This window comes from Pectinophora gossypiella, chromosome 12, assembly GCF_024362695.1.
Source record: "Pectinophora gossypiella chromosome 12, ilPecGoss1.1, whole genome shotgun sequence".
Taxonomy (NCBI): domain Eukaryota; kingdom Metazoa; phylum Arthropoda; class Insecta; order Lepidoptera; family Gelechiidae; genus Pectinophora; species Pectinophora gossypiella.
In genome coordinates this window covers 11356593-11380684 of record NC_065415.1, presented here as the reverse complement: position 1 = coordinate 11380684, position 24092 = coordinate 11356593, and the positions used below count along the sequence as shown (strand labels likewise).

Here is a 24092-nt window from a genome sequence, read left to right as displayed (position 1 = left end):
GTTATACATAAACTTTTTTGCTTGAAATCGAATTCCCGGTAATTTTTGAAATTGTTTGATTCTTTTGATTGCAATACGCTTGCAATGCAGTGCGCGCATAATTTTTTTTTTAGAAAGTCACAATATGAGATTTGTTCTGATCTTTTGCAAATAAATATATTTCGTAAATAAAACTCGACACGTCACATTATATTTTATTTGTTTAACATAAATATAAATGGATTCACATGTAGGTATAATAGGTACATGTAAAAAAATAAATGGACGGATACACATAATGTAACCTTTAATCATTTTTATTCCAAATAAGAGAGTAAATAAGCAATTTCAGTGAGATCTTGCGGGACGGACTCGTGATAACAGACGTACAACTCCCGAGGCTCAGGTTCGCTGAATACACGCCTGTAAAAAGAAAATCTTCAATATTTGTCTCAATTAATAATTCATTATAAATATATTCAATAAATATGAGAGGTTAACTGAGTAAAAAGTGATTGTAAAAAGGACAAGACTTATATTTTAGCTCTGGCAATAATTTCAGCCATTTTCATTAGACAGAAATTCCACTCTAATGAGCCAGAAATAGTTTTATTTATAGAAAAAGCCGCAACATGACGAAAATTGATATTATTCTATTAAATCGATGGTGGAATTAATTGGTAGTGTTGCCATATCTTTTTACATTTTATTAAATAATGATTTTACACAAATAACCTGAAGAGTGAATTAAATAAAAGATGACCGGTTGCCAGAAACTATAAAAAGTGATGTGAAATATTTACCCAATAACCCAGAACTGGAAGGGTTCAGAATGTTTCTTGGCAATGCCAGTCTGGGCCATAACTTCAGAAGGGGCTGCGAACAGCATAGCATACTCTTTCACTGCTACTAGAATCTTATTCAGCGGGATAGACGGCGCATGGTTTCTTTTGAATCTGTAAAGTATTGTATACAAATCACGGTGAAATAAGTTACACGACGCAAAAAAGTTAAAAGTCACGGCTACTACCTTAAAGGCAAGCTGTCCATATATCGTGCGTATATAATTATATCTCACGTGACACGATAAGTTAGTAAACTGTATTGACTACGAGATAAAAAAAAACAATTCTATTCGTTCAATTATAGCGACACACGCGATGCGGGCAGCATTTAATTTTTACGTTTACAAGTAAGTAGAAAATGGCAATAAAAGACTTACTATTAAAAAATATCGATATTTTTCGATATTTTTTAAAATATATTTACATTAAAACGTAACCTAGTGGATGGTTTAGAAACTCTTCTGACCTGATGTTATGCTGCAACAGTTCATGTATTCGCTTACTAGCTGACCGGAAGGTTTTCAGTATGTAAGTATAGAGAGCATTATTAGCTTGCAACTCGACATTTTTCACTGGAGCTATGAGTATTCCTTTCTCAGATTCAAGTTGGACGAAATGAAATAGGACATTTTCGTCACCTGCTGTTACTCTGGAATGAAAAATAATTTATATTCTGACTTCGCACTGCAAAGATTGTAAAAATTAAAACGAAAAAAAGAAACAATAAAGTTAAAAGCTTGTCTATGGTGGAACCGTGGCAGTAACTCTTATTCACTGCACCCTTGAATTCAAGGTCTTTGCTTGAATTGCTTTATAGATTCCAAGAAAGTAATGAAGGGGAAACACAGTCAGCAGCAGATTATTGGTGGTTTTAGAACAAAATCATCTACTTTGTTGTTTTTCTTAGGAATGCAGATACTATCCGACGCGTGCAAATAAGCGAACGAAAAATATACCTGTGTGCAGTAACATGGTTTATTTCGTTAAGCAAAGACTTCCTTATGTCGGAAACATCCATACTGCTACTAGTCCTGCTTCCATCCTGGAAACAAATATTTATTTATTTAGGTACACATACAGCAATAGATACACACACACTATAGAAGAAAAACATATCACGTGGATTTGTCCACAGAATATTATAAAAATATGGTGTCATGTTAGGTTCCATCAAATCTATCACGTTGTGGTATTTTGACAGAAAAACACTTTTTTGGATTGCCATGATAGCACCAATCGAAAAAATGAAATATTTTATCGATTTGAATCGTCAAATCGTTATAAAATTTAATCAGGTAGCGCATGTTAGCCCTGCTGAGCAAATTCAAATTCAAATTCAAATTCAAATTATTTATTTTCAGACACAGGTCCATAGATGTTAGTAACAATGCAAACTTAAAGCTAGGGTTAGTATAAAACAGAGCAAATGAAAATTTAAGAGAGGTGGAGCTTCACCCATCGGCGCAGCAATGGGGAGTCCCACTTATCAGCAAACACACTCAGAATGGTGTTGGTAGCGCCGCGGAGCCGCGACAGCAAGGAGGCGCTGCGCTTCCGCATAATGGCATAGAAGTCATCAATGCGCGCCTCCGCAAACATGCCCGACGCACTGCAGCGCCACGGTCGCCCCAACAGCACTCTGAGCGCGTTATTGTACTGGACGCGCAGGTCGCTGTATGCCCGTTGCGTAAAGTTAACCCACAGACCACACGTGTAGAATGACTGACAGTAAGCTTTGAAAAGCGTTACCTTCACCGGTGTAGTGCAACGTGCGAATCTGCGAGCCAACATGTTACTTCGGACAGCCAGCGACCTACGCTCCCTTTCAATGTCCAACTTGTCTATTAGGTCCTCAGTGACCCAGTGGCCCAAATATTTAAATTTATCTACCCTGTTTAACGGTGTACCATAGAGTGTGATTTCAGGTAACTCTGTGTAGGTATGTGAACCAGACTTAAACACCATAAACTCACTCTTACGGACGTTATATTTGAGTCCATGAGCCCCCGCAAAGGATTCACATATTGACAGCAGCCTTCTTAAAGCTCCAATCGAAGGACTCAGCAGCACCATATCATCAGCATAACTTAAATTGTTGACACAGACGCCGTCAACAAAGCATCCGATATTAGTGCCGCTGAGCTCCTCGACCAGCTTATTCATGTACAGGTTAAACAAACGGGGCGAGCTCAACCCTCCCTGCCTCACCCCGCAGTTCAACCTGTACACATCAGAGTGCGAACCGGCCCACCCTACGCTATTCCTTTGACTACCATACCAGTATTTAAACAATGATGTGATCTCATCAGGTAGCGCAGTTTCATTTTGCAGTTTATGCCACAACATGTCATAATTGACCAGATCGAACGCCTTCGACAGGTCCAAAAAACAGGCGAAGACTGGCGTTTTACGGCCCGTGTAATACTGAACAATCTGCTTGAGAGCTAAAATAGCACTTTCCGTAGAGAGCCCAGGCCTGAAGCCAAATTGGGCATCGTGCAAAGTAAGATCTTGAGCTAACCGCTTATCAAGCAGACTGTCCAGAACCTTAGCTATAATAGTAGCCAGAGAGATTGGCCTGTAATTGGACATGTCGGTGGCATCTCCAGTTTTATTCTTAATAACAGGTGTTACCATTGTGTACATTAAATCGTGTGGCAAGTATCCATGGCTGATACACAGACTGAAAAACATTGACAAAATACGTGGCAAATGTAACCCCGCGTGTCTCAAATGCTCAACACTGAGGCCGTCATGACCTGGGGATTTCCCGCCAGACATCCTTTTAATAGCAAAAGACACGTCTATGGCAGAAAATCTTACAGTGAGATTCCCCGAACCGGTGGCTCTCATGCCAGTCAAGTGAGACCCGCCTGGAAGAAGTGATTCGACCTTGAAATAATGCATAAATGCGTTGGCAATTTCAGTTGGTTCATGCGCACCCGCCACGCTCACAGGGAGACTCGACCTTGGATTCAATTTATTTGTCAGTTTCCAAAATTTTCCAAAATTCTTTTCCGAATGACTATTAAGCGAATCCATACGCTATAATTGGTATTCAAAAACGACCACGCGCATAAGTGGCTTGCTTAGCAAAGGCGTCACGTCAAGAGCGCAGGTTTCAAGAATTATGAAATGTTCGATTTTTAAACTGAGTAATTACGCCATTTCTCACTATTCTCACCAGCTGCCAGCTATTCTCACCTGTCTATCCCAGTCAGAATCTGACCCTGACGAGTCTCTGCGGTTCCTCTCCCTGTCAGCTCGTCTTCCTTGCACGCGCTCTTCGCTTATTTCACTGTAAATATTTTTTATCAGTGAGCGAAAATCGACCCAAATCTTATCAGTAAACTAAGAAACAATTTCAAGCACCTGTTGCTCTTCAAGCTGTTAGAATCCTCCGAATAGCTGACGTCCAAACTACTCGCGTGTCTATATTGCTTGGTGTTGTACCACGGTGAGTATAAACTGTGGTGGCTACCGTAATTGTTCTCACTGGCGTTGGTGTTAGATACATTTATCTGCTCGGATGAATTGTGACGCCGTTTCACTTCGGTTGACGATTTTGGCAGTTTGATAGTTGCTGTTTTTAAGGTGTCTTTTATAGCTGGAAATTAGATGAATAAATTGTTTATTTGTTTGCATTATTTTCAGCTCCGATACATGCGTACACGTATAACGTGTAATCGTCAGGTTAGGTAAGCGGACCCTGTGAAAAAAGGGATAATGCTAGGGGGATAACGACATGCGAATGAAAACTTTCCTATCACCCACGACCAACTCGCACCGAGTGCACGCACTGTGATAGTACTTGGCAGATTGGGATCGTTCGTGCGTGTTCGCACGTATACGTATACGCACGAACCTAACTCGTGCGAAAATGCATTCAAAGTGCGACCGGCCTTAGTCGACTCCTATGACTGTACGTACATACACATACACCATTCGAATTATATTATTATTATTAGCCTGTATGATCTCACTGCTGAGCAAAGGCCTCCCCCATATCTTTCCAAGTATCCCAGTTCTGTGCGAGCTCTATCCAGTCTTTTCGATAACCGTCGAGATCATCGCGCCATCGTTTCTGGGGTCTACTACGTCTACGGTGTCCGTCCTGTGGTACCCAGAATAAAGAATAATATTACGTATAGAACGGTAACTCTACGCTCCACACCGTATCGGTCGTCGAGCTCACCCCATCTAGGTTGCTTTAGTCTTAAATGGTCGTAAGCTGATAAGGAGTAAGAGTGAGAGCGCGCAATCTGTCTCGCTCAGACTTACGCGTTAGGCGGCACACGGTAAGAATTCGATTTTTGTATGGAGTGTCCGGGGTTTGCCGTTACCTTAAAAAAATCTAAGGTATAATAATAACAATTAACTTTATTGAGGTATAAAACTTCCCCATTTCTATTATTTAACAAGAAAATATACTCACAAGATAACTCCTTAGTCTTCCTCCCTTGCTTGGTAAGAGTCTCCGGCGCGGTCTGCACTTGTGGCTGCGTGTTGGCAGCGAACCATGCCCCCAGGTACTTGTCCAGACCTACTTCATACAGCAATTCTACGCAACTCTCGCATTCCTCTACGTAGAACGGTGACGGCGGAGTGATGCCTTGCGCCTGGAATTGTCAAATGGTGCTACTAAGAATTGGTTAGCTAGTAACAGGAGAGACTTGGCTTCATATTAAAAAATATATATATTCTACTGTAGGTAACATTTAGCGGACATTAAGTTCATCATGCGATGGCAGTCACTGTGGTCCTATGATAATTGTGGTCCCAATGGCTTGATTCTCAAAAGGGGAGACCTCCAGTACCGGACTTGCACCGATGAGTTATTAATTTATCTTAAGTGCAGTTTTCACTTGCACAGTTGGCTCGACCATTATAGACGGCGATCCGGTTCACCACCTATCACGTCGGTCTAACAGAAAGCTTGGTGAGGTGTGCGTACTTAGTTCACCTTGTGATGATGTGCCTCTGATTACCCCAATTGGGATATAGTCGTGAGCTAGTAACCCTTTCAGCGCCAAGAGTTTTGATCAAAAACGTTCACCACACGCCACGACATTAAACATGGTTGATTTACTAGTGTTGGCAATATTGAATATCGATGTTTTAATTTGTAGTAAATAAATCTATACCCAATAACACGGTTTGTTTTTAATGATTTATTATTTAAATAACATTGTGATACATTGTGAAATTGATATTTTTCAAATAACTAAACTATAAACTGTCTGAAAAACTAATGCATGTGTCCTTAGATATTATAACGATAAGAAAAAATACAGTCAAATTGGTAAACAATATTTGTCTGATATATCAGACTTTGGCGGCGAGGGCACGAAACTTAAATGTCTGATATATCAGACTTTGGCGGTGAAAGGATTAAGGAGGACAATGGTGCTAATTCCTGTAAATACCATCTAATTTTATTTTAAGTTATATCTGTCATTTTCTTATCCGCCGAAAAGGAAAGGGACGGGTAATTGACAAGCATAAAATTTATGGAACACACGTCAATTTTAAGCACAAATCTAAACCAACCGTCTAAAAATTTTACATCAGTCAATAACCCGACACATTCATTTACTCATTCTTCCTAAAATTAAGAGCTGTGAATCATCCGTCCCTTTCCTTTTCGACGGGTATGAAAATGACGGATATAACTTAAAATAAAATTAGGCGGTGTTTGCAGGAATCGGGGCCAATATCAATATTACTCAAACGCGAAATACTCACATCTTCTGTACAGCCACCAGCTTCCATAAGTGTAGCTAATACAAAATGTCCTTTACCAACTATCAGGAGAAACCAACGACCATCTGGAATCCTGAAGACAAATTGATATGTAGCCTTAACAATGATAGCTTATCCTTAATAAAGTAATATTTCTTTTACAACAAAAATATAATTCATTTGTCCTCTCTACCAATTGCAGTGCCCTGATTGGGTCCATGTTGATACTATAATACTTACAGCTATATTTTTAGAACATCATATGTTGTACGAACACACGTTCGCAATATATTGGTATTTCTATCTGTTACACTACGTAAGTCACAAATTAACATCCCAAGTTTAATTCTAGTCTCGTTAAACGTTGGATTCGGCATAGGCCTAATGCAACTCATATAGGCACCATCAAAAATACACATTGACATGTTACTGTGTTCTCAAACCTACAATACGAACACTCTTTGCTAGCTTGTCATGAAAAATGTGTATTTACCTGTATTCACAATTGTCATTCTTCTTTTCTCTGTCTTCTCTGATGTAAACTTCCTTCCATGTCACTAGTTTTTCCAACTCCTTGTCAGTACTTAATTTTAATATGCCATTTAGTTTCAAAAATGTATTGATTTCCATCAAATCTTCATCTTGTAAGTGGGAACTTAGTAAATGTCCATTATAGTAGAGGCAGGATCCTATAACTGTGTACAACCTTTGGAAGTTTTCCACATCATCTGTCTGAAAGTTGCAAAATAATTTAGTACAAATAGGTATTTAATTCCACTTTTCTTTCACCCGCCTCGATGCCGTTTATCGCGCGCAGCATATTTATTCGATCACTAAATAATATAAAAACTGGAGAGTTTTCAAAGGTCTAATCTATCTCTATATCACATTTTATTAAAATAGGTTTAGTATTTTTTTTGCGTAAAACTATAATCGACAGACATACAGACAAAGTTACTTATAATATTATTAGTAATAACATACCCATTCACGATAATCAGCTGCTTCCAACTCCGTTATGGCGTCGTCCACTTGAATTTTGACGTCCAAGGGCAAAGCTACAGTATGAACTGCAAGAATGTCTTCAAAACTTATAACACTGCTTCCGTTCTTATCTTTCACCTTACAATTATCACAGTCAAACAGCAGTGTAACAAATATACGAGAGAATAAACTGTCAAGCTTATCAACATTGTTAGGTTTCGTAAAACAAGACTTCAGAGAGCCGTATAAAAACTCTAACAATCTCACAATGTCATTCAACACTTTCCTCGCAGCAAACAAGTCTATTTTCCGATTAGGAAATGCTATTAACAACAAATCTGTACAGTATGATTTGTATGCAACATTTATTAAAGTGTTATTGTGTAAAACAGTTGATGTGATTGGTTCACTGGTTCCCAAAGATTTAGGTGCCAAATGATTGAGAGTGACATAAGCACCTCTTATATTATAGAGAAAGTTTTGGTTGAATGGTCTTGGGAAGCAATAGAGGACCCCTTTATCATCATTGCTGTGGTATTCAATGTCATTGCAGCAGATATACATAATAGAGCACATTGATTCTTTTAATACTTGTGTCAAGGCATTTTCCAGTGGATTTTTTGATACCAAAAGCTTTTCAATATTAATGCAGAAATCATCATTTATAACTTGAAATGTGAGCTTTGGGCTGTCAATATCTTCTACAACTCTTTGTAAAACATTGTGAATATTGTAAGTATTCACATCAATGCCATTTATTTTTTGTAAATAATACCCTTTTTTTACTTTCGGTGAGTAGAAAGTCAGTGCTTCGGTTAAGAAATCTGCAACTACTAATGTTTTACCATCCAAATGTGTTTCCAAACATAAGCCAAAAAGCTTTTCTATTTGACAATTTTTCTCACTAGGGAATATCATGTTTTTGCTGACCTGTAATAAATTATTACATAAATTTGTAAGAATTAGAACTATAACTATAAAACAATGACACAACAACATGTGAGATTGATGAGGTTGGTAATTGACCTCACAACCCTCACAATAGAAGAGATAACATGTAACGGAGGTGGAATTGCTGAATCTAAATAAAGAAAACCATATCTGACTTAAAAAATCAGACCCCTAAATTCACTCATTATTGAACAACAGATCGTCAAGTAGCAGAATATCAAAAAGAAAAAACTATAAATAAAAACAATAAAGGATTGTAAAAATTACCTGTATAACAACAAATCTGTTATTTTCTTCAGGGGAAACATTTTTATAGGCACTTTTGTCTGCTTTTTCACTGTTTTGTTCATTTTTCTTCTCAAAAATATTATCAGAATTTCTGGCCTTACGAGATTTCAAAACTTTAAATATTCTACCTGTAAATTATAAAAAGACATAAATTAGAATTAGGCATTCAATTATAAAGATATTATTCCACAAACTGTTGAACTAAATATTGAAAAAATAAAGAGAATAGCTACCTTTAGTAGATCTTCTAGTTGAAGATCTTTTAAAATTATTCCTAAGTTTGAAAGCTTCGCAGTTCTCTAATAAAGGTGTTTTAGTTGAATCAGTTACATTAGCATTTTGTTTAACTTTGATATACATCAATTCCCCATCTTCTCCTACATCTGAATCCCACTCGGGGACAGAGCTGTAAAATAATGTACAAAAAAATGTATTTCAGACAATGTAAGTCTGTGATAAAAGCAAACTAGAAGAAAGGTGGTGTAACAACTTTTTATAACATTATTTTTAAAGAATCGATTTAAGTTGAGCCATTGATAAGGAAATGTTATATATTTGTAACGAAACTTTAAAAACTTGTTAAGAAAATTCCTCTACCAAGCAACGGTACCTTTCAGAGTCGGAATATTTCGAGCCATCAGACGATTCAGTCCAATCATTATCCGAATCACAAGGACTATCATAGTTGAGTTTAGGTCTATAATTGTTCATCTTTCATTCAAAAACATTAAATTAATCACAACTAAATCGCACGACGTATCCCTGATTTTTTTTTTGTTTTGTTTTTCCCCGAAGGGTAAGGCAAAGGGAACTATGCCCATACAGCCATGTCTTACGGGTTTTTTTTCTTGATGATTAATGAAATGATGAAAGGTGATGATGATGAAACCTAAGCCCCCACCCTCGGAGTAGACTCCTACTCCGAACCCCAAACGAATTAACTCAAAAGTCCGCATAAACTTTTGAGTTATGAAGCGGCTTCCCGGCACGAAGCGAAAATAGGCAGATACACTTTGTTTATTGAATACTCCAATATAATAACACTCGCGAATGTCTTCCGACTAACTTAATGCGATCATTAACCACAAAACACCACTTCGTATTAATTATTTAGATTACTCAATGAAGAAAGCAACTGTCCCGTTCCCGTTTCCCGCCGAAAAGCCGACGTATCCCCTGAACTAAAAACTAAAACGGTTGATAGCTGCAGTGTTGCCAACTTTATTTTTACCAGCCCACCAAATGCGGCCGTGCCAAAGACCTTGTGGCCGTGCAAACCACCAGAAACCACTAAAACTGAGCGGTCTCTCAAACCACCAGATTTTCACTAGATAACCCAAAGCCGAATCAGTGCAGTCAGATCGTGGGATGTTTTTTCCCCCTCTTTAGCACCGCGTCGTAGGTAAAGACGTGCTAGAGACAGGGTAAATTATTCAATTATTATTAATAATGATTCCTTTAATATACCACATAATTTGCACTTAGTAACTGGACCACCAGTGCTTTCGACTATTTGCAACCAATCCTTTAAAACTGGGTCACGTAACCAACAATCACGAAACTTTTGGGTGTACTTTTACTTAGGCATCTTGATCTTACTCAAAACTAATTGTATGTATTACTAATAAATATTGGTTCTTTCGCTCAAGTAACTCATAAACCATATTCAGTTGTGTTAGTGGTTAAATTCATCACTCACCGCTAACTGAAAGGACTCTAATCCACTAAAAAATCCACTAGCCACTAAAACTAATATTTTTTCGCCGAACCACATGTCTAAACCACCAGATCTAGTGGAAAATCCTGACAATCTCTCACAATTTCTATATTGCTTCTCCTTATTTTTATCACAATAATAGGTATATATAATGTAATGGGTGGACGAAATTGTATTTGGGTGGTATGAAAAAGGGTCATCAATTATACCAAAAAACAAAGATACAAGATGCCTGTTATCCATGTTTTTTTTTATTCACATAACTATGTATAACTTAGTTTAGCAGTAATACGCAGGACCCTGAATAGTGGCCTTTAGTTTATGTTTACCGGAAACAGATTGGCCTAAAGGTCTTTGTAACCAGGCCAAAAATTAAAAAAAAAAAATACCGGAAACAATAACATTTGACAGGAAACATCAATTTTGGGCACTTGGCACAAAATTCAAAAATGGCGAAAACGTAACGAATGTTATGATTTGAGTTTTTCCACACAAAACTGGACCACGTTGCACCCAAAAACGTGACCAAAGAACTTGCTAATAGATTTTTTTATATTTATGGTGTTAAAATACAAATTTTCAGCGGCATGACTAAAATTCATGATACGTTGGTATTGGTATTTAATTATTCACACTAAATTAGATGGATAATGAAGCCTCCCGAGCAATAGGATCGCCTATATATCTCTCGTCTTTAGTGTTAACTGAAGATACAAATACTGAAGGCCATACGAATGATTTAGGTGACTGTATTGAATCCGATCTCGTTTTTGGGTGCCAAACTAAACCAGACCTGGATACTATTGCTGCGCAAACTGGTAACGCAGTCAAAGCTATAAAAGAAACAAACACTACTAAAATGGCCGGGGAGAAAAAGGATATGCAGAAAGAAGATAGTGAGTACTGCCGAGTTAAACTGGTATGTCTTTTATCTATTGAATACCTACTTACTATTTAATATTTATATTGGAGAACTCTGTATACCCCAGTAGCGGTAGATGATGATGATGAACGGTTCTTAAAATGATGTTCCAGGACTCGCTCTTCAGACTAAAAGACAGCACCAAAAAGCTACTTTATATAATTGAAGAGATACAATCAAAGATTCACTCAAGTGATACATGTGTGATCAAGGAAGATCTTCCATTGCCTATTTTAAACCAAACAGTCTCAGTGAGTGCCTAGTACCTAAACTACCTACCTAATAAGTAGTTCTCGTATCTTCTTTAACACAAACCATAGTTTGTACATACATTGTTTTAAGTTTACGCGGTTATTATCATAATTAAAGCACATAAATTCTATGTTTAAATTTAACAGCCAGGCTCTTGTCGGTGTAGCATTCTCCACCTTTCTCTGTTCAAAGCCAAATCTTCGGTATTACACGCTAATAATGCTATGCTTTCGACACGTAATAAGAAGACGCGACTTATGTACTTTGAAATATATTTGTGTGATTTCAGCCATCGAAATTAAGCGACGTGGGTGATACGACTTCCATCAAGAAGTTAGAAACTGATACAAAGAACTTGGATTTACTACACCTTGAGGTATGGTAGATAGCTCATAAATAACTATACCAGTTGCAAATGTGATCGATTTGCGTTAAAAAGATACGAGGATTCGTTCTCCGATGTGCTGGTACCCCGATTCGGATACCCCCAGATCGTATTGAGTATAAGTCCATAGAAAATTATTCATGCAAATAAAATAAAAACGTTTATAGAGCACGATTGTTTTGATTTCAGAAAGTAGACAATGACTGTTCAGTATTCAAAAGACTCACAAGAAAATGCCATTGTTTGAACCGCAGAGAATACAATGACTTTATGATTCATTTTAATGAGGATACAAAGTATTGCACAAGTAATCTCGGAGAAATTATTAAAAATATGCGTATTCTTAAGAAGTTTCTCTATATGGGCGATGGATATACTAAAAACGCATTGATATTTTTGAATGAAGTTAGTACTTGTCTTCTTTGTGTATATTTACAGGACGCACAACTACGTTTAGACTTGCATTCTACATAAGTTCAAGCCCGTGAATACCTACTCATAATAAATAAACCATTTATAGACGTCATTTTTGTTTTTTCTGTTCCATTGTCGAGTTCATTATTATGTAACTCAAATCCTTAGTTACGAGGTGTGATCGTGTACTTTGTTTTATTTTCATCTTAATTCATGCATAGAAATAAATAATATTAAATAGTTGATAAAATTAAAAATATATATGGGGGAGGCCTTTGCTCAGCAGTGGGATCATATAGGCTAATAATAATAATAATAATAATAAAATTAAAAATAGATCGCCTACTCTGGTAATGTTGGAATTATCCAAGAACATTCTGTAGTAACTAGTAGACTAAATACCATTTTAAATTGACAGGGTTTAACAAAATGTCCGCACCTTGAAAAAGTGGACATGATCCTGGCATGTTCACATGCGGATATATGTAATGTGTTTGAGGACGACTCGTTCATCGAGGTGTGCATTATGTGGCCTAATAAATACGAAACTTTCGGTGATCAAATCACGCAGGTTTGTGTTTAGTTTTTTGTAACAAGTAATTTGCAACCATTGAATTTTCGCTGGATATTATAATACACTTCTCATCAAAAAAATCGAAACACCTTGCAAGTTTACGTTTTGTCAGGATTATCAGAAAAATGTGTACATTTAGGAATAAATGTTAAATGTCGTTTAATAGTGAGTAATATGAGCTTATCAAATCTTAATGTTAATGTTCTAAATTTAAATGAATTTTTCATAGGTTTCGTATTTTGTTAAATGAGTCATTTTTATTCCGTATGGAGTATAAAGGAAATGGATAAAACAACACACGTAAACGAAAAAAAAAGCTAAAAAACGTTTATTTAATAACTTGTATTCCCTCCCCGAGCTCTAATTACTGCTTCCATACGGTTCTTCATCGATCGGATGAGAGTCACGATCACATGCTGTGGTATATTGTCCCATTCCTCTTGGATTGCATCTTGCAGCTGGCTAAGTGTTTCTGGGGCAGGATCTCTTGCTCGAATTCGTCTCTTTAATTCATCCCACAGATGTTCAATGGGATTCATGTCCGCCCGGACTTTTGCTGACCATTCCATAATAGAGATATCGACTTCGTTAAGATAATCTCGTACGACGCCCGCGGTGTGAGCCCTAGCATTGTCGTGCATGAATATGAAGCCGTTGCCAATAAAATGTGCATAGGGCATCACATGAGGCTCGAGACACTCGTCGACGTACCGATGACAGTTTAGTGCAGGCAGACGTGGCCCAGACACGAAAGCAAGCTCTGTCTTACCGTCGGCGCTGATTCCTCCCCAAACCGTCCACGAACCGCCACCATAGCTGACCTTTTCTTCAATGCAGCATTGTGCATAGCGTTCTCCGTCTCTTCTGTAGACCTTGTTCCTTCCGTCGTTACCATACAGCATAATTTTACACTCATCAGAAAAGAGAACTTTGCTCCACTGTAGGTATGACCAATTTAGGTGCTCACGTGCAAAGTTAAGGCGCGCTCTTCGATGGTCTGCAGTTAATTTCGGCCCATTTGCTGGCTTATGCGGTACCAGTCCACGATCCTTCAACCTTCTTCTAATTGTAGAGTCACTTACAGCCACCCTTCGTACAACACGAAGCCGCTGCTGCAGTTGAAAAGCGTTAAGGCGTCGATTTCTTAAAGAAGTTGTTACAATAAATCGATCATCTCGCTCAGAAGTGACCCGATTCCTGCCAGATCCTGAACGGCGCGTGAACAAACCAGTCTCCCGATAACGTTTATAGACTGTATGAACAGATGATAGGCTTAGATGCAGTCTTGCAGCCACAACACGCTGACTAAGGCCAGAATCCAGCAATGCCACAACTTGGGCGGCTTCTGTGGGCGAAGTATCCATACGTTTTAGAAAAAAAACCTTTTTTCAGACGTCCCAAAGTCACAGTATTGAAATAAAAAACAAAAAGTTTAAGGATAGGCGCCAATTTTTAGTTTTTAAACGCTAAATGTACTCCAACCCTAAACACACATTTGTCTCAAAACAGTGATTCATTTCGTTTATAAGATAAACAAATGAAATTCTAATTTTGAATTTAGAATTTTCGCTTATTACTGTAATGGCCAAACTGCCAGCTATACATTTATGTATTTTTTTTCATCGTATGAATTCTTTTTTGTGTTAAATTCGGACAGAAACAATGAAAACGGAAGTGTTTCGATTTTTTTGATGAGAAGTGTATTATTCTGGTCGCTTTTTCAGAATTTAGCAGCTAAAGTATTATATAGACTAGCCATGATTGAAGAAGGCAGAAGATACCTTAATTTCAATTCCAAAATAACAAATGATATTAAAAAAGTTTTAAGAAAGAAAGCAGCACATTTAGAAAGTGATACTGTAGAATTCCTCAACTCGACATTGAATTTATTGAGTCCGTCAATGGCACCACATATCAATGCTACTTATTACTGCAAGGCTAACGAAGGTAATGAAAAGCAGTTTCGTACATCCAGAAGTAACACTGAAAAATTAGTAAAATTAAGTCTCATTAAGTTGGAATCACAGACCAGAATGTTCTATAAAACAAGAACAATACCAACACAAGCGTGTTTTTTCAAAAGACCCAAGATAGTAGTGAGTTACACTCCATAATAGTTGTACTCACTATGGACTGAAAATTTGAGTATGTACATTTTCAGTACGCGTATTTTATACGATTTATTAATTTGGATGCTATATTGGTCTATCTGTTTTAGGCATGGCGAACAAGATATTGAATTCCCTGGCTCATTTTAGACATTATATGACATTAGAAGAAGTTTTTACAAACTTAGATTTAATTTTTAAATTGAGTGATAACGACAAAGCGAAAATAGATTTAAAACCGCATTTACCTTTCATATTTAGCTTATTTAAACATTTATTGATGGAATATGACAACAGCGATATGAACGTAATTGTAGCTAAGATAATAAACAGACTTATGAAGAAACCTACTGAGCATATTGTGGAAAATGTGCCTATAACTTACATAGTTAGCGACACAGCGACAGAGGTATACAATTTGGGGTAGCATACTGTCATGACTCATGAGTATTAATAAGTACACACTTCAGTACCATATCACATTAAAATTGAAGGATTATAAGTGTCAGTAAATGTCAAATATGTTAACATGACAGGGTTCTAAAGTGGGTACATGATATTACTCATACAGTCATGACTGTACATGTTAATGTAATATTTAAAAAAACCTAAGATAATTTAATAATTATTTTACAGCCTATAAATATGAAGCATGAGGTAAATCAGATACCTTCTAAGAAGAATATAACAAGGACAAATAGATTTGCACCCAATAACAAAGCTACCAGAAGTCGGCCAGTACCCTCACGCAATGGTAAATAAATACAAGTATCCAGTAAATATAAGTTTTCGTGTGTTGGGAATCGTAGTCCTGATGTTCTGGATAGTGTTCTTGATGGTATTGTGTATGATGATGGCTCAGATTCAAACGGCAAATAGCTCGGTGTAAAGTAATTATATTTTCTTTAAATTGTTAGACAAAAACATAAGTTATGGTAAGGCGGACAAGTTACAACATGTTGCCTGCGCGTTCAAAAGTTGCTCTCTCTGATGTCAAACAGGGAACGTTCAGAAACTGACATTTTAAAATGAACGTTCGGAAATGAACTAAATAATTTTGTTACATCGTACATATTAACAATTAACTTAACAATAATTAAAATTATTACGATAGGTAAATCAAATATAAAAGAATCTTATGTAAATCAATCGTGAGCGTAATTCGCCACACCACCCCCCCACGGAGAGAGACAAGTTAGTCTCTGAACAACTTAAATTTAACACGTCTACCAGATCGTGTGGTATAAGGCACAGGCTCTGGAGAACCAGGAGGAGAAGGTGGAGAAGGAATCGGCGAAACCATGGCCGCAGGTGTTGGCTGAGCTGCAGGCGCGGGAGTCAGCTGAATGGTAGGTGCAGGAGAGTCTGCAGATACAGCAGGTGATGGCACGACTAATTCGCTGGAAACGTCGGGCAGTATAAAAGCGGGTTTGACTCGATCAACGCTCACCGTAACGTTTTTGCCCTTGAATAAGATCGTCAAGGTTTTTCCATCAGTGGCCCTATCAATTACTTGATGAGGACCAGTGTAGGGCGCTTGAAATGGGCGACGAACGGCGTCTTCACGAAGATAAACATGAGAAGACGTAGCTAGGTCCTTGAATGTGAACGAGGTCTTTTCACCATGCCGAGAAGCCGGGACAGGTCGAATGTTCGACATATGTCGCCGTAGTGATACGACAAAGTCAGCGGGGTCGTTTAAACTACCAGAGCTGGGTGATGAGACCAAGAGTTCACCGGGAAGGCGCAGTGTTTCGCCATACAACATTTCAGCGACGGAAGAACATAAATCCTCTTTAAAAGCAGTACGCATCCCCAACAGTACGAGAGGCAGAGAGCTTAACCATTCGCCACCATGGCACATGATAGCAGCTTTCAACTGCCGGTGGACGCGCTCGATCATACCATTTGCTTGTGGATGGTAAGAGGTGGTTCTGATACGCTTCGTGGCAAAAATGTGCATCAAACGTCGGAACAGATCAGACTCAAACTGAGTACCTTGATCTGTTGTGATCATTGAGGGCACGCCGAAGCGAGAGATCCACTCTCTCACGAGTGTTTCTGCTACCTCTTCCGCCGTAATAGTCTGCATAGGCCAGACTTCAGGCCACCTGGAAACTCTATCGATTGCGGTTAGGCAATAGCGATAACCTTTGCAGGGAGGCAGAGGTCCAATAATGTCTATGTGGACATGCATGAAGCGGCCGGTAGGGGTATCGAAGGTGCTAAGTGGAGCAGTGTTGTGCCTCGTCACTTTGCTGCGTTGACACGCGTCACAAGTGCGAGCCCACTCCCTACAGTCTTTGTTAATAGACGGCCAAACATAGCGATCAGTCACCAGGCGAGTCGTGGCTCGAATGCCGGGGTGGCTAAGACTATGTAATTTGTTAAAAATTACGCGGCGCAAATCTGGAGGGACGTAGGGACGAGGCTTGCCGGTCGAAGTGTCGCAGAGTAAGGAAATGCCCGTGCCAGGGACGCTAACTTTGGATAGCAAAAGGCTGGAATTATCCAGTAGTTGGGTCAACTCCTCGTCTGCTTCCTGAGACCGAGCAAGAGCTTCGTACTCTTGTTCCAGAGAAATCGCGTCTACTCGAGACATAGCATCCGCGACAACGTTGTCCTCGCCTTTTATGTACTTAATGTCAGTTGTAAATTGACTTATAAAGGACAATTGGTTAAGTTGTGCTGGTGGGAGTCTTTCTCGGCGTTGTAGGAAAGCGTAGAGCAACGGCTTGTGGTCCGTGAAGATGGTCACGTGTTGGACCTCAAGGATATGCCGAAAATGTTGTACGCTTTCGTGCACCGCCAAGAGTTCCCGATAGTACGCAGGCCACTCAGACTGACGAGGGGTCAGCTTTCTGCTGAAGAATGCAAGGGGGAACCACTGTCCATCGATGAACTGCTGTAAACAAGAGCCAATGTGCACACTTGACGCGTCGGTAAATAAACCGAGAGGCGCATCGTCAATAGTGTGATGTAGCAATGTTGCATCGGATAAGCTTCTCTTGCACTCCTCGAACTTCTGCAATAGCTCGGGCGTCCAGGGATATGGTTTGGAACCCTTGCTGTGAGTAGCAGCCAAAGCATCTATGAGCGGGGCCTGGAACTGTGCAGCATGAGGAATGAAACGGCGATAATAATTTAACATGCCGAGGAATCTCCGCATCCCTTGCACTGTTTCAGGGGGTGTAAAATCCAGAAGGGCTTGAATGCGATCCTGAGGTGGCCGAGTACCTTCAGCATTAATAAGGTAGCCGAGAAAGGTAACCTCACTGGCTCCAAGGACGCACTTAGACGGGTTGACAACAACGCCATAATCGTGAAGCCTCTGAAATAACGCTCTGAGATGTTGCGCGTGTTCGGCGGGACTCTTAGAAAACACCAGAATGTCATCGACGTAGGCGAAGCAGAAAGTGAAGCCACGTACCACCTCGTCGATAAAGCGCTGGAATGTTTGTCCAGCATTGCGTAACCCGAACGTCATATAGGGGAACTCAAAAAGTCCAAATGGCGTGATGATAGCAGTCTTGCCAATGTCATCGCCGTGGACAGGGATCTGTTGGTAAGCTTTGACCAGGTCCACAGTGCTAAACACCGTGCAACCCGCCAAGTTTTGTGAGAAGTCCCCGATATGACGGACGGGATACCTGTCCGGGATAGTGCGCGCGTTAAGGACACGGTAGTCGCCACAGGGGCGCCATGTCGAATCCTTTTTGGGCGCTAAGTGCAGAGGTGAAGACCATGCGCTTTTGGACGGCCTCGCGGTACCGCATCGCACCATGTCCTCAAACTCCTTCTTGGCAGCGGCCAGTTTTTGAAGAGCTAACCGGCGAGGGCGGCATGATACGGGAGGACCATCTGTAGTTTTAATGTGGTGGACAGTACTGTGCTTAGTGATCCTAGGCAAGCCAGGAGGTCGTGTAACGTCTGGAAACTCAGCGAGAATTGCGGAATAAATAGAGCTTCCAGCATCTACAGCTCTAACACTCGGCTGTTCAACGTGGATTGAAGACACCGCAGAACACAAGCCAGTAGTGTTGTCCACGAGAGAATTGTTGCGGCAGTCGGGGAGTAGGTGATAATGAGCCAAGAAATCAGCTCCTATTATCGCCCTTTCCACATCAGCAACGACAAACTGCCATGCAAATGAGCGACGCAGCCCCAAATTGAGACAGAGGTTGACCGTTCCAAATGTTCTAATTTTGCTACCATTAGCTGCACTGAGCTCATAGTCAGAAGTTTCCCGACGACGTGGGAGCCAGTTGTGAGGGTAACAGCACAAGTCGGAGCCGGTGTCAATAAGAAATTGACGTTTAGTGACCTGATCTGTAACAAAAAGTCGACGGCTGCGGAGTGAGCAATCAGTTGCCGCCGCTACTGACCGCTCCGAGGGTTTTCCGGCTTCCAATTGCAGGGGGCGATGCACTTGACAGCTCGCTTCCCGAAGCGTTTGTGATACCAACACAGCTTGGCAGAAGCAGGTGAAACCGCGCGTGCAGATTGCCTATTGGAGCTGGTGCTGCGGGACCGTTGGTTGTTGGAGGTCAAAGAGTTTACTCGATTTGTGAGTTCTTCGACCTTAAGAACCAATGTCTGAAGTACATCAGATTCGTGTGCAGGTGCAGGCGTATTGACGGTGGTGGAGAAGACTGAACTTGATCGTCCGGTAAGTTCGAGGATCTTATCAGCTAAGTCGGCCAACTTATCTAGGCTTAGCTCAGGTTGGGATGCAAGAATGACCTGGATATTATGTGGAAGGCGACGCATCCATAGCTGCCTCAGGATACTTTGGTCTGAAAGTGAGACACCAGCCAATGACCTTAGGTGCCGGAGGAACTGAGACGGTTTTCTGTCTCCAAGTTCCTCGTCGGTAAGTAGCTGCCGAACCTTTTGCTCCTCCGACATGGACAGTCTTCGAATCAGTTCGTTCTTGAGTGTGGAGTACTTTTCTCCAGTCGGGAGAGGACGTGTGATGATGTCTTCCACTTCACCTGCAAGCTTATAATCAATTTGACCAACAATGCAATTGTACATGGTAGCGTCGGAAGAAATGCCTGCCATCTGGAATTGAGCCTCTACCTGTGCGAACCATACCGATGGCTTATCCGGCCAAAATGGTGGAAGTTTAACTGACACCCTACAAGCCTCTTGTTTAATGTTAAGCTGCTCCTCGAGAACAGCCTTGTCAACAAGAATTTTCTCCAACTGATCCTTCAAAGCCTGTACCTCCGCCATGGTTTAATACAATGTTAAAAAATAGCACAATAATAAAATATTAAAATGTTATATAAACATGTAAATAAAAATGTTATGTGCACCCCAAAGTAACAAACACACACAGGAGAATAATAACATTCAATAAAAAATTGTAAACCAAAATGCACGGTAATAAAATCCCTTATTATAAAATGCACCATAAGAAAATACCCTTAAAAATATTGTTAACTGTACCGCAACCAAAATTGTTTACAATTATAATAAATAACTAAACACACAACCAGAAAATTAATAATAAACATCCACAGTCATGAACACAACACAATAAAAATAAATTTTAAGTTGTAAAATATTTTTGTTAAGAGTCCGGAATGTTATTTGTAATTTTTGTTTTTGTTGAAAAGTCCATGCAGTAGTATGTTGAAATAACACCAGTAGGATGATGAAACTCGTCGTATGCGTTTGTTAAAAGTCCATGCAGAAAGAAAATGAAATATATCACCAGCGTGCAGAATGATGAAGCCAGTCGTCTCCGCGTCATGCAGTTAGTGGGTTAGATTTGACGTCACAAACACGGAATCACAACACCAGGGAACAGTCCAGCACCATTAAAATACACTTCCCAGACGATTAAAAAGTTTTTTCAAGCCGGCCTTCGCCGCTATGAAGTGTAGAGAGGGGTCACCAATTTCGTGTGTTGGGAATCGTAGTCCTGATGTTCTGGATAGTGTTCTTGATGGTATTGTGTATGATGATGGCTCAGATTCAAACGGCAAATAGCTCGGTGTAAAGTAATTATATTTTCTTTAAATTGTTAGACAAAAACATAAGTTATGGTAAGGCGGACAAGTTACAACATGTTGCCTGCGCGTTCAAAAGTTGCTCTCTCTGATGTCAAACAGGGAACGTTCAGAAACTGACATTTTAAAATGAACGTTCGGAAATGAACTAAATAATTTTGTTACATCGTACATATTAACAATTAACTTAACAATAATTAAAATTATTACGATAGGTAAATCAAATATAAAAGAATCTTATGTAAATCAATCGTGAGCGTAATTCGCCACAAAGTAGGTATATTATTATATAATTAACAATACAAACTGTACCTAGTTCAAACAATTATAATATGCTTCATATTTGCCCCACATGTAATTTAAGTTATTTTAAGTATTTGTGCATGTAAATTAAATAGAAAGCCAAATCATTCCCAGATACCTACTTATCCAGACATTTAATTTTCAGTTGGTGATTGGAAATCAAGCAGACATAATAATATCAATAGATCAAAAAAAGGTTTGAATTCTAACTTAAAACCCCCATTTCGTCCATAAGTCTCCAATTAAGTTTAAAAATCCAAATAATAGAAGTCATTTTCTCACTGTTCTATAATTAAACCTTTCATTAATTTTACTTTCACATAATTATGTAAAACAGATTTTATAAATCATTTTCTGTTCTAGAAACAACAAGTACTATAATTATGGTGCCTATTGAATCAGAAAATGAGGAAATGTAAAAGCCATTTAATTTAACTATAATGTTTACTTATTCCATCTCAACTCAACAAAAACTTACACCAAATACCTAACAAAGTTATATCTTAATTACAATGTAGAAAAAATATATATAAAATTAAGTATAAAATCCAGTACACATACAATGTAACATATAAAATAAAATATTATTCTTTTATTGTTCTTTTTTTGCTCCATATGTGTACATACTCAAAAGAATTTATAATATTTGTTTTATGATTAAGACATCACTGTTAAATATAGGCTCATAGGCATAGTGAGAAATACCCATAAAGTTTTATCTACAAAATGCAAAACTTTGTACCAAAATAATTGCAGTAAAAAAAATAAGATTATTAGCTCCTAAATAAGACAAGGAAATACAATACAGAGTATTGGAATGTTAGCTACAGTACAGTCAAGATTTAAAATTGAAAACTTTGGCCTCTCCCATTGCAATTACCCACATGAGATCTAATAAACTTAAAAATAATTCAATCAAAGCTGGTGTGGTCAAAAGACTCATAGGTCATTCCTACTCTACCTCTCCTACTTTTGTCATAATTAGTTATACTTCTCCTATCAACAGGTGCAGGATTGCTTGGTCTGAAAAACATAGCTAATAGTATGTAGAATCCTCCAACAATCTTACTCAAGAAATCTAGAAAGCCCAAAAACATAGGTGTAGAGCTCTTTATTAAAACAGACAGTTCTCTGATTAAAGCAAGCACAAAATTGCCAAGAAAATTTATAAATGCTGTGCTACCAGTGACAACTGCAATTACAAAAGCACAAAGGAATGTTATAAACTCTTTTATGTTTCTTATAGAAACAGCAGTCTTTAGAGTCTCTACAATTTCATTGTAAGTCTCACTTAGAGCTTCGCTACTAGTTTCTGTTTGGTCAGCTTTCAAGAGGGCCACCTTCTTTTTAGCAGTACCTGTGAGGATGGGCTCGATTTCTAAAAATGATTCATTTATGTGCCTAATACATTTGACAGTTATAATAATCTCCTCCTCTCTATATTTCAGGCTTTTGATTTGGAACCAAAACGGTCCAAATGGTTGGTTGTCAATTTCTGTCCACAAGCACAATCCAGGGTGCCCTATAAGCTCACCATCTGTGATGCCTATCCAATGCTTATTAGGATATACAGAACGCAATTTGTGTTGTGCTTCAATCAAATCTCTCTTCAGGTCGACTTCAGCAGGACTAAGGAGTACTACATCCCGGTATCCGATACGTGGGTCGCTCAGCCTCCTTTCCAAATAACGCCCCAAGAAGATACGTGACTTCAAGAGCTCCTTCACATAATCTTTCACTTTTATCGTGTCCACATCGTCGCTGCTTTCTACGCGAGAAGACGCTACAGAAGAATTATAACTCTCATTAGATTTCACAATACTCATTTTACAAGGGAGACAATAAATTCTTTAAAAAAAATTATTTTCAAAAATCGAGACGAACTTGACGAACGCCGATGTTCGAGAAATAGTCTGACAGCTGGATGACTGACACTGAGTGTCAAAACAATGACGTGACAGCTGTCTCTGTGACAGTGTTTTTTTGTTTTACAGGCCTGATAATATAACTTTTGAGCCACTAATCTATTGGGCTTGATGCGCGGGGAATCATCTCCCCAAGTGGTTTCAAGTACTTATTACTTCCATTCCATGCTAGTTATCACGATCATCATCGGAAGACAACCACGATTAATTATTGTAGAATAAAATACTTTTTTGACGTGGTATTATAGATTTGCCGCATATAGCATTAACTACTTTTCCGGACAAATGGGGAGAGCAGACGGCTTTCACACATAAACACCGCCCATGGTACTTAATTAGGTAGGCAGAGTCACAAGTAATCAGAAGACAACCACAGATATGATCGTATGGCGACCGGTGATCAGTGGAGAGTAAAAGTCGGTTTTGATCTCGCTGTTATTTTTTTATGACCGATGATCTAATCATTGATGTATAATGGGGATCCAATGAACTTGATCTGCTAATTCCGTCTCATCTACATATTTTTGATTTTCGGGGGGATTTAAAATAAAACCGTCAGCATCTTTATACACAATCATTGTAAAGTAGTTATTCTTTAATTGAATAAAATGTATTTAACCATCCAATCAGTCTGCATTATAAATATTTAAAGAGTGTTTGGAAACCAAATTTTCATATGGGAA

The 24092-nt window shown here is 38.8% G+C and overlaps 3 protein-coding genes across 4 annotated transcripts; 1 reads left to right on the top strand and 2 right to left on the bottom strand.

Annotated features, from left to right (window-relative positions):
- Positions 1–182: 182 nt before the first annotated feature.
- On the bottom strand, positions 183–9998 carry LOC126371205 (protein inturned). Its single transcript, XM_050016459.1, has 13 exons — positions 9400–9998; positions 9023–9195; positions 8769–8917; positions 7551–8480; positions 7060–7298; positions 6570–6660; positions 5260–5443; positions 4197–4431; positions 4029–4122; positions 1781–1866; positions 1291–1473; positions 783–935; positions 183–402 (listed from the first exon to the last, which is right to left on the bottom strand). Exons 1-13 carry the CDS (start codon positions 9498–9500, stop codon positions 297–299), a joined length of 2724 nt encoding a protein of 907 aa, XP_049872416.1. The 5' UTR covers positions 9501–9998; the 3' UTR covers positions 183–296.
- On the top strand, positions 9998–21758 carry LOC126371272 (uncharacterized). 2 transcript variants are annotated; one of them, XM_050016558.1, is made up of 9 exons: positions 9998–10213; positions 11250–11425; positions 11542–11679; positions 11970–12056; positions 12898–13050; positions 14778–15000; positions 15272–15570; positions 15798–15915; positions 21630–21758. In XM_050016558.1, the coding sequence occupies exons 2-9, from the start codon at positions 11366–11368 to the stop codon at positions 21716–21718; spliced, it is 1167 nt and encodes a 388-aa protein (XP_049872515.1). In that variant the 5' UTR covers positions 9998–10213; positions 11250–11365; the 3' UTR covers positions 21719–21758. The 2 variants fall into 2 exon arrangements, with proteins under 2 accessions (XP_049872515.1, XP_049872514.1); XM_050016557.1 differs by lacking the exon at positions 9998–10213 and having other exon boundaries at positions 11085–11425.
- On the bottom strand, positions 21163–23409 carry LOC126371306 (uncharacterized). The gene has a single exon (XM_050016611.1). It carries the CDS (start codon positions 23308–23310, stop codon positions 22396–22398), a length of 915 nt encoding a protein of 304 aa, XP_049872568.1. The 5' UTR covers positions 23311–23409; the 3' UTR covers positions 21163–22395.
- Positions 23410–24092: the final 683 nt, after the last annotated feature.

Excerpts from the sequence above, each read along its gene's own strand:
- LOC126371205 (XM_050016459.1), bottom strand. The coding sequence starts at position 9,500 with ATGAACAATTATAGACCTAAACTCAACTATGATAGTCCTTGTGATTCG. Across the intron at positions 6,661-7,059 it reads AATGACAATTGTGAATACAG|GATTCCAGATGGTCGTTGGT; the intron begins GTAAATACACAT and ends ATTTGTCTTCAG. Across the intron at positions 4,432-5,259 it reads GAAGACTAAGGAGTTATCTT|CTATAAAAGACACCTTAAAA; the intron begins GTGAGTATATTT and ends TCTAATTTCCAG.
- LOC126371272 (XM_050016557.1), top strand. The coding sequence starts at position 11,150 with ATGGATAATGAAGCCTCCCGAGCAATAGGATCGCCTATATATCTCTCG. Across the intron at positions 13,051-14,777 it reads TCGGTGATCAAATCACGCAG|AATTTAGCAGCTAAAGTATT; the intron begins GTTTGTGTTTAG and ends TCGCTTTTTCAG. Across the intron at positions 15,571-15,797 it reads TTAGCGACACAGCGACAGAG|CCTATAAATATGAAGCATGA; the intron begins GTATACAATTTG and ends ATTATTTTACAG.
- LOC126371306 (XM_050016611.1), bottom strand. The coding sequence starts at position 23,310 with ATGAGTATTGTGAAATCTAATGAGAGTTATAATTCTTCTGTAGCGTCT.